Source organism: Dreissena polymorpha, chromosome 12, assembly GCF_020536995.1.
Source record: "Dreissena polymorpha isolate Duluth1 chromosome 12, UMN_Dpol_1.0, whole genome shotgun sequence".
NCBI lineage: Eukaryota > Metazoa > Mollusca > Bivalvia > Myida > Dreissenidae > Dreissena > Dreissena polymorpha.
The window spans coordinates 13,594,337-13,605,728 of record NC_068366.1 but is presented as its reverse complement, the minus strand read 5'-3'; the positions used below and the strand labels follow the sequence as shown (position 1 = coordinate 13,605,728).

Below are 11,392 nucleotides of genomic sequence, written 5' to 3'. Positions count from 1 at the left end.
GTTTGAAATAGAATTATCAAATATCAAAATATACGCATACGTGTGTATATTGTACGGTATATATTCAATAATCTTACCCTTTATAATGCAGTTAACAAGCAGTTCACTCCAGCTCCCATTGTCGAGGCACGTGATGGAGTTCTCACCAACCATACTATATCCTGGGTTGCACGAGTATTTGACAATAGAATTGTACGTTGTTGATGTTGCGATGTGGAAGCCATTCTGCAGATCTGGTGGGTTTTGGCAGTCTCATAAAAAAGTACAATCATTTTAAGAATTTTGGTAAAGTCGTAGTGAAGTTGATTCATATCAAACATAACCAAAAACATCTTTTAAAATAAAAGCATAAGTGTGGATTTTTCACACTATTTTCTCTGTATTCGGTTAACAAAATGCATTATGTGAAACAACGGAGTATGATATTGCTGTATATAAAATCACACACGCTGTATATGTAGGCTTTACTCTACTTATTCATGAATCTTACCCTTTATTGTGCAGTTGACAAGCAGTTCGCTCCAGTTTCCAGTGTCGAGGCACGTGATGGAGCACTCACCAAACATGGTATAACCAGGGTTGCACGAGTATTTGACGGTTGAAGTATACGTTGTTGTTGTGGCGGCGTGAAAGCCATGCTGCAGGACTGGCGGGTCTGGACAGTCTGGAACAACAATGGAAGTTATTCTAAGAATCAAGACTAATTGATAATTATTGTGACAATAACTAGAACGTAGAAACGAGTACTAAGGCAAGGTATAGAAAGTACTGCTCTGAATTTATTGATTTACTTTATGTAGTTCATAGCACATGGACACTTTTTTGGTTCATTGAATGGATCACAGATCATTTTTAGCGAGGGTTTGAAACGATTGAGTATATGTTACGGGTCAAAAATGCATAATACAACATCGTTGTGAGTCCATCAATCATATCAACCAAAAGGTTGTAACTCATCTTAACTAATTAATTCTATGTACTCGGTCAATTAAATGCATGATGTGGCACAGCTGAGTATGCTATATCTTTATCTCCACAATTACAATCTGAATTTGCAGTGGTAATACTAGTGCGATCATAAAAATTAAATATTCTTTAAAGGAACTTTATAGCATGACAACAAAACTCAAATGAACGGGTTTGAATTACCCTATTAAGAACATTGATTTATGTTTTTAAATAAATATATCTACTTTTTATAGTGCAATTTGCCTCCAGTGAATTCCAGGTTCCTGACTCAAGGCAACTGATGGTGCTCATTCCAATCAGGTCATATCCTGGATTGCACATATACTGTACGGTGGAGTTGACGGTGGTGTTATGAAATGTGCGATCGCCATTCGTCAGCTCTGGTGGAGCTCCACAATCTGTCTCAGAGAATTCAAACATGCAATATATAGGATAAAGAAAGCTTCCAGAAGAAGAGTATCCATGCTGATACAATCATACTTTCAATATATCTTAAAAAAAATAATTTCGTTTAAAATTCACTTATATATCATCTTTCAATATTATAGCAGTAGTGTGGATTGTGAACATGACTTGTGGATCTTCACAGTGGAACAACAATGAAATGATTCAAAGAAAATCTAAGCATTCAGATTAAACAAAACAGTTATTTGCGAAAATCAGCAAACGTTACAGCAGATATAACTATTATTGTCATAGATAAATTGATTATTTTCAAAACGTTTTGAAATTGACCAAGATTAGAAGTGAGATCGTCAAATAAGTAATTGAGCACTTGCATAAAATAAACAATTTGATGTAAAAAAAATACAAATTAATAAGTGATCCGATGGTTTATTATATCATTACAATAACTTTAGATATGGATGGTTATTATATCAAACGGTATGTTTTAATTAGGAGTGACAATGTTGTTAGTCTTAAGTTTTTTTTAGATGTGCACAACATCTATGTTCAGAAATTAAAACATCTTTGACAACTTTACAATAGATCGTATTAAAAGTGACTGATATCCCAGTTCCGATATGTCTGCTATAATAGATATAAAGAAACTCAGGATTGTTTGGATCACCGGGCAAGCAAAAAGTATCACGACTATCCGTACACAACTGTAATGATATAAAGGATTTTTTAATTTGTTTGGGAAATATGGAAGGAATTCGCTGAATAAACTTGTAACATAAATGTATAGCATAATATATGGCATACAACATAACGCTTTGCAAATCCACGAATTTTAGACTGACGTCAAATTTACTCTTTTCGTAACAAATAAAACGCATCAGCTTTACGCTGCTAGCCAACCAATATCAAGATATGCTGAATATTCGGTCTATAAAATATTAAAAGGCCCTCAACGGCCTGAGGTATTTCTTTATCTCAATAATTTTTAAGGCATCTTATTACCTTTGATGGTGCACTTAGCTTCGAGTTTATCCCAGTATCCGGTCTCGAGGCATGTAATTGAGTTAGGTCCGTGCATATCATAACCAGAAGAGCAAGTGTATATGACAGTGGAATTGTAGGTGGTCTTGGAGACGTTGGAGTAGCCATATTGCAGGACTGGCGGACTATGGCAATCTAGATTTAAGGCGGGATTAATAGTTCCATCATAAGAAATGTTACATTCTATAACGGACCAACTATTACATGACGACAAATATCCCATGAACTACTCTGAATGATATTATTTACAACATATATTTTGTTAAAATATATCCTACTTTTCAAAGTGCAGTGTGTCTCCAGTGAATTCCAGTTTCCTGTCTCAAGGCAACGGATGGTGCTCATTCCAATTAATTCATATCCGTGGTTACATGTATATTCTACTGTGGAGTTGAAAATTGTGTTATGAGATGTGAAACCACCATTTGTCAGCGCCGGTGGAGTTGCACAATCTGTCTCAGATAAGTCAAAAATGCAGTTTATAAAATATACAAAGCTGTCACAAGAAAGACATCAATCTTGATAAAATTATACGTTCATGATATCTTTAAAATAAACAAAAAGCATTTTCGTTTGTAATTCACTCATAAAACATACGATTAAAGTCAGTCGTGTGAAGTATGTACAGTATAAGCACAAGAATCTCACCCTTTATGGTGCAGTTTACAAGCAGTTTGCTCCAGTTCCCAGTGTCGAGGCACGTGATTGAGTTCTCACCAAACTTTGTATATCCTGGATTGCACGAGTATATGGCAGTGGAATTGTACGTTGTTGTTGTTGCGTTGTGGAAGCCATTCTGCAGAACTGGCGGGTCTTGACAGTCTGGAATAACAATGGATGATTCAAAAATCATAGAAACATGCATATTTATAGACACAGTTACTTGCGAAGTCGACAAAGATCTAGGTACGTTTATAACCATAACTGCCATGGATGAATTTATGTATTTCATAAACTATCTGGAAAAGGGTCCTTATTTTTTGTTAGATCGTAAAACAATAAAAATATATGTATATGGAAACTTGCATTAAATAAACTAAGGGTCTCTTATATTGTATGAGTAATTGTTGATATAAGTAGTTATTATTTAAACGGTCTGTTTTTCGAAGGTCTGGAAATGTTGTTAGTATTAAGTAGTGTGAGATGTACACAAAATATAGCTTCCAAAAATACATCGTTATTATATTATTTAACTATTGAAAGTACACCATTTAATTACAATAATATTTGTTACATGATATCGTATAAAGAGTGACTGATGTCTTCTATGATAAATGACATATAAATCATGATTTTGCAGATCATTGGGCAAGCACAAATTGTCATTAACACCCGTACAATTTTGCAATTATATAAAGAAGGTTTCAATTTGTTTGCGAAATGTGGAAGTAATTCGCTGAACAAACTGGTAAGATTTATTGCTGATAGGCCGACTGCCCGACAAACCGACCGACAACCACCGACCGGCACAGTGATTATTTATACAGCGTTCTTACCGAAGTATACAATTAAGCGAAATAATATATGACAAATAAACATACTACATTGGAATTTCACGCAAAGTACTGACGTCGACTTTTACTATATTTGTCAACACAAAAAATACAGCTTTACACAGCTAGTCGGCCCATTTCAAGAGTTTATGTTGAATATTCGGTCAATAAAATGCCAGTTGGCCCATAACGCTCTATGATATGATCTGAACAGTTTTTGGGGCGATTGCCTTCTGCAATTCGGCCGAGAGGTAACATGGTATACGCATACTAAAGAAAGAAGTCGTTTACTGCAACCAACCACTTTGCATCTTCACATTCTGCATTCGCAAACAAAATAGCTCCGATCGCATGGTGTTAGTATTAATGCGCCACAAAAAAAAACGATACTGTAAAGCACGGGGTCGTGGGGTTCGAGTACAATGAAGGTGTTACTTTTTTCCCTACTTTATTTTGGAATGAATTTACTAAATTCGTGGACAGAATACCCCTTTGGACAATACCTTTCTGTTGACTTTTTTTTAGCTTAACCCCTGATTGACATTCACCTTTAGTATCCAATTGCTAAAAACTAACATTTATCTTTCTTGATACTTAATGGATTAACGTTATACTTTGACACACACGGAGGCTCGCGTACTAAGGCAAGAACGATCCAGAAACCGTACTGTACTAATTAGACATTACTGCAATGCTTGTCTTTATCAAATTATGTCAAGTTTGGAACTGGGTTGATTTTTTTACCTTAAAGGGGCCTTTTCACAGATTTTGGCATTTTTTAACTTATTCATTAAATGCTTTATAGTGATAAATGTAAAAATTGGATCGTAAAAGCTTCAGTAAAAAATCAAGAATAAAATTTAAAAAAGGAAAAGAACATTGCCCGGAGCAGGTTTCGAACCTTCGACCCCTGGAGTCCTGCCAGAGTCCTGAAGTAAAAACGCTTTAGCCTACTGAGCTATTCCGCCGAGTACACATATTTGACGTATTTCATACCTTATATAAGCAATCTTCGTAGTTTCACAAAATTTAACGACAAAAACAGAACTCTCCAAATTATTCAATCGTTTCGCGTTGCAACGCTTTATAATTTTTAGGTTTTAAAATCGTCAAAAGATGCATATAATGGCTATATTAGACCATGGTAAATGTTCAGTATTACTGTTTCCTCACAAATATTATAACTAAAACGAAAATTTGCGAATCTGAAACAACTTTTTTCAATTTTGTCAATTTACCAAAACGTGAAAAGATCCCTTTAACCCTGGTTGACATTGACCTTTAGTATCCAATTGCTCTAAAAGTAACATGTGCCGTATCTTACTTGATACTGAATGGATTTACTTTATACTTTGACACACACGGAGGCCCGTGTACTTAGACAATAACGATCCAAAAAACTTACTGTACTAATTAGAAACTACTGCAATGCTTGTCTTTATCAAATCTATGTCTAGTTGTGAGCTGGGTAAGTGTATTATATCTTCGCAGTTTAGCTATCAATTGGCAAACATGACAATGACTGCTTTAAAAAGCAGCATTTACATTAAACCCCAAGAGCTAACTCATATAATGTTGACAGCCTGTCACCCTTCCTTACTTCCATGTGTTTTTTTTTCAAAAAGGTGATTGGTTGGCATCACGGTGTACAGTGTTTTAACGACTACAAAATTTAGCAAAATCGCCTCACCAGTACTTTGAGTACTTTGATTTTTAAAAATATCTTACCCTTGATGGTGCACTTCGCCTCAAGTTTATCCCAGTCTCCAGTCGCAAGGCATCTTATGGAGTTAGGTCCATGTATATCATAACCAGACGAGCACGTGTATATGGCAGTGGAATTGTAGGTTGTCGTTGAGACCGTTAAGTTGCCATTGTGCATGACTGGTGGGCTATGACAATCTGAATTAAGTTCGGCATTTATAGTGCGATCATAAAAAAGTATGTATTTTGTAACGGAATTTAAACAATGATTACATGACGACAAATATCCCAATAACGGCTCTGAATGATACTATTTACACAAAAGATGTTGTTTAAAAAAACCTCCTTACTTTTTATAGTGCAGTTTGCCGCGAGTGCATTCCAGATTCCTGTATCACTGCAACTGATGGTTCTCATTCCAATTAGGTCAAATCCTGGTTTACACGTATACTCTGCGGTGGAGTTTACGGTGGTGTTATCAAATGTGTGATCACAATTCGTCAGCGCTGGTGGAGTTCCACAATCTATCCAAGGTATTTCAATTATGCCATAAATAGGATAAAGAAGGCTTTAAATAAAGGTTATACATGTTGATACAATTACACAATCAATATATCATTCAAACTGATACACTTATTAAACTTCTTAAAAAATAACAGCACTAGTGTGGATATTGTACAGTATTAACCCAACAATCTCACCCTTTATGGTGCAGTTGACAAGCAGTTCGCTCCAGTTCCCAGTGTCGAGGCATGTGATGGAGCTCTCACCAAACATTATAAAACCAGGGTTGCACGAGTACATGACAGTGGAATTATACGTCGTGGTCGTTGCATCGTGGAAGCCATTCTGTAGTACTGGTGGGTCTTGACAGTCTGAAATAAAAATGGGCTGATTCTAAGAACACGGAGACATTCGGATTTATAGACACAGTTAATGCACAAATCGACACATGTTAAGACAACAATATAAATACCATGGATCAATGCCCTAAACATTCTGCAAAGATAGCCGGATTAATATTAAGATCGTCGAACAATAACATACATGCAATTAGGCAGTTATATTAAAGAAACAACCAATAGGATAATAACCACATTTATATCTGCCTACGGGTTTCTTATATTATTATAATTAGATATCGATATGTATGGTTATTATTCAAAACAATATGTGTTTTGTTTTAAGTCTTAATTAGTTGTAGATGTACACAACACATATCTTCGGATACAAATATATCGCTTAGATATTGTATATTTGTTTACGTATTACCATGTAATTAAAATAATACGTATGACAAGAGATCGTTTAAAAAGTGCCTGATATCCCACTGTCTCTATATGCTAAGATAAAATGATATATTACTTAGGATGTGTGGACCATTTGCTCAATTTTGTAAAAAACATAAATTAAGTTTAACCTTTTTGCGAAATGTGGAAGTAATTCACTTAATAAATCTGTATCATTTTATGCTGAAAGGTCTACGAACCGACAACCCGATCGACATTCCCTGATCTACATAGTGATTAATCTATACCGCTTTCTTTCTGGGGTATAAACAATGTGCGAAATACTACATGACATACACCAGCTCACTTCCGATTCCAGGCATTGAACTGACACCGTCTTTTACTTTGTTCGTTAACAAATACATTGCATCAGATTCAAACAGCTTGCGGGCCCATTTTAAGATGGCATGCCGAATTAGCGGTCTGTACAATTATTGAAGGCCCACAACGGAGTGTGCTATGTCATAATCGTTACATTGATGGTGCAGTTCGCCTTGAGTTTACCCCAGGCTCCGGTCTCAAGGCATGTTATGGAGTTAGATCCGTTAATATCATAACCAGAAAAGCAAGCATATATTGCAGTGGAATTGTATGTTGTCCTTGCGACGGTGGTGTGGCCATTTTCCAAGATTGGTGGACTATGACAATCTGGATATAAAGCCGGATAAGAAGTAAGCTCATAAAGCAATTAAATATATATTTAATACTGAAAGTTAAAAAAATCGCATGACGACAAATGTCCGAAGAATGACTCTCATTGGCCGTGTTAACAACACGTTTTGAAATACACCTTACCTTTTAAAGTGCAGTTTGTTGTGCATTCCAGATAAAAACCGCCCAGGATTTGAATTGATCAATCGCTTTCATTTGCGTTCAAGTCATATTAAGTATGCTTTTAGGCAATTTAATTCAATAAACATTTGATGACCAGAATAAAATTGTATATCTAGTGTACGGGTTCCTTATGTTATTATGAGTAACTGTGGTCATATTGTAAACGCTATATTCGCATTAAGTGTGAGAATGTTGTTAGACTTAACTAGTTTTAGATGTATACAGAGGAAACATATATTACGGAATAAATACATCATAAAGGTATTCATTAAATTTGATATAGTACCATTTAATTAAACATTACATATTTAGCGAGATTGTATAAAAAGTGATATGCGACTACCGCTATGGTCCATGGCATATTCTTAAGAATGTGTTATCATAAGGCAAGCACATATTATCATGAACATCCTTATATATTTGAAATTATATTAATTAAGTTTCAATTTGTTTGGGAATAGTGGAAGTTATTCCCTGAAATAGGTCTTAACATTTTTGGCGTAGTTAGACCGACGTTTGTTCACATACATCTTATCACCCGAACAATTTATTTCTGCAGTGTGTTATTCTTGTAATATAGGACCGATTTCAAATGAAAGAATATTTAAATGAGCAACGTAAAACATCCAATACACAAAGCGCTGAAAACATGTGGACTCCACGCATTAATAAAAGGGATCTTAAATTTATTTCATACATCAAGAGTTGCACAGGCTTAAATCTATCAAAACGAGACTCTGAATTTTATTTTTGTATTGTTGGTCACAACAATTCGAGATTATTGCTGATTTTAATAGGATTCCCTCACCCTTGTTTGTGCAATTCGCTTCGAGTATTTCCCATATCCCATTTTCGAGGCACGTGGAGGAATTGTTCCCGTGCATTTCATAACCTGCATTACACGTATAAGTGGCAGTGGAATTGTATGTTGTCTTTGGAACGATATGATGGCCATTTTGCAGGAATGGTGGACTATGGCAATCTGTAAATACAGATTAATAGCCTATCGTTGCTTCTATCAATACATATATTTCAACATAACTGAAATATTTAGCTAGAATATATGCGGACGTTTAATTTTCGTGCTGTGTCCCATTTTATCCAATTATATGTGATTTGCACAAAGGGAAGCGACCGTTTTCATGAGTCTTGTTAAAAAAACAATGTATTATCATTTTTATAACATCGCACATGTTTCATGAGTGCTCGTTTGATTCTGTTGTATTTATTTTGTAAACGAATATTGTCACTTATTTTTTAACGCAATGTTTCACTTGCATTAAAGATAAAGCATGCATAAAAAATATGAGATGCCTCAGTGATGTCTTTGGAGTTCAATATATTACGATGCAGCATCTCTTTTATACATCAAAAGTTGAGATCGGCTAAATTTATCGCAGCGAACCTTTAAATGTAATTTTGTTTTGGTTTGTCAATCAAATTCGAGATTTGTTTTTACCCTTAAAAATGCAAGTTGTCTCTAATTTTCTATAATTATATGTTAAAAGCATCAATTGCAGCGTCCCTTTTCAAGATCCTTTTCACAAAAACCAATATTCTTATTTGTTCATAACCGTACACAGTTTCGTAAATGCTCAGTTAATTCCGTTTGATTTATTTTGTAAACGCAAATTGTCAAGTTATTGTTAACGCAAAGTTTCACTTGCATAAAAGATAATACACAAAGGCAAAACTAGGAGATAACCCTCAGTGATGCCTTCGGTGTTTCATATATTACAGTAAAGTATCTATTTCATACATCAGGAGTTGAACAGGCCTAAGTTTATCCCAATCAGCCTCTCTATGTTATTTTTGTAATGGTTGGTCACCAACATTCGATTTTTCAGTAAAAATAAATTGAAAAGGATGATCTCACCCTTGATTGTGCAAATCGCTACAGGGATTTCCCATTTCCCATTTTGGAGGCACGTGATGAAATTCTTTCCGTGCAATTCATGACCAGCGTTACATTTGTATGTGACAGTGGAGTTGTAGGTTGTCTTTGAAACGATATAGTGGCCATTTTGCAGGACTGGTGGACTGTGGCAATCTTTAAATACAGATTATTAGCTGGGACATGTTTCTAACAATACACAAACGTAAACATCGTTGCAATATTACACTAAGATAGAGTAGGACGAGAAAACTCCATAATCATTTCTAGATCGACCTCACCCTGTAAAATTTCAAGTTGTCTCTAATTTTCTGTAATGGTATGTTATAAGAATACAGATCAACTTCCCTTTTTATAATTCTTTATAGAAAAACAACAAATATTGTTTTATTTTCATAACCGTACATGGTTTCATGAGTTCTCGTTTAATTCCGTTTTATCTTTTTTGTAAACGCACATTTTCGAGTGTTTGTTAATGCAACTTGTGGAGGGTTTGGAAACGCAAATTTTCACTTGCATCAAGGATAATCCATGTAAATAAGGAGATTAGCCTCAGTCATGGCTTTAGTGTTTCATATATTACGCTACAGATTATTTCTGACATCAAACATAACACAGGTCTAAGTTTATCAGAACAAGCGTCCGAATGCTATTTTTTAAATGGTTGGTTACCAAGAATCGAGATTATTTTTCAGTAATAATGTTGAACAGAATACCCTTGATTATGCAGTTCGCCCCGAATATTTCCCATGTCCCATTTTCGAGGCACGTGATGGAATTCTTTCCGTGAATTTCATAACCGGCATTACATGTGTAAGTAGCAGTGGAATTGTAGGTTGTTTTTAGAACGATATGGTGGCCATTTTGAAGGAATGGTGGACTATGGCAATCTGTAAATACAGATGATGACCTGGTCATTGATTATTATAATAAATACACGTTAACATAATAACATTATTTAGCTAGGAGAGAGCTGGACGTAAAAACTCCATAATTATTTTTCGATTGACATCAACCTTTAAAATTCAAGTTGTCTATAATTTTCTCTGATAATATGTTATATGCATCAAGGGCAACGTCTCTTTTCAAAATTCTTTTTTAAAAACCAATTTTATTATTTGTTCGTAATAGCACACAGTGTTTCCTTTGTTCTCATTAATTCCGTTTGATTTATAATGTAAATGCAAATTACCATGTGTTTAAAAACACACATTTTCACTTGCATTAAATACAATACATGCAGACAAAAATAGCAGAAAAGCCTCATTGATGTCTAATTGTTTCATATATAACAGTACAGTAACTATTTCAGACACAAAGCGCTGCATAAGCCTAAGTCTATCACAATAAGCCTATGAATGTAATTTGTAATGTACTCAAATTCAAGATTATCTTTCTTTTCAAAAGGTAAAATTGATTTTCTCACCCTTGATTGTGCAAATCGCCTTGAGTATTTCCCATTTTCCACTTTCGAGGCACGTGGTGGAATTCTTCCCGTGCATTTCATAACCGGCATTACACATGTATGTGACAGTCGAATTGTAGGTTGTCTTTGAAACGATATGATGGCCATTTTGCAGGACTGGTGGACTTTGGCAATCTTCAAATATAGATTATTAGCTGGTTATCATTCTACCAATACATAAAAACGTTAACATATTAATTGAAATATTAAGATAGAATAGATGTGGACGTGTAAACTCCATTAATTTTTCTCGATAGACTTCACCATTTAAATGCAAGTTGTCTCTTATTGTCTCTAA

General features: G+C 34.8%; 1 protein-coding gene across 1 annotated transcript; it reads right to left on the bottom strand.

The window, feature by feature from the left end:
* Positions 1 to 473: 473 nt before the first annotated feature.
* Positions 474 to 11,131, bottom strand: LOC127852378 (sushi, von Willebrand factor type A, EGF and pentraxin domain-containing protein 1-like). Its single transcript, XM_052386337.1, has 10 exons — positions 11,056 to 11,131; positions 9,612 to 9,785; positions 8,544 to 8,627; positions 6,314 to 6,487; positions 5,637 to 5,810; positions 3,064 to 3,237; positions 2,694 to 2,867; positions 2,377 to 2,550; positions 1,194 to 1,367; positions 474 to 664 (listed from the first exon to the last, which is right to left on the bottom strand). Exons 1-10 carry the CDS (start codon positions 11,129 to 11,131, stop codon positions 474 to 476), a joined length of 1,569 nt encoding a protein of 522 aa, XP_052242297.1.
* Positions 11,132 to 11,392: the final 261 nt, after the last annotated feature.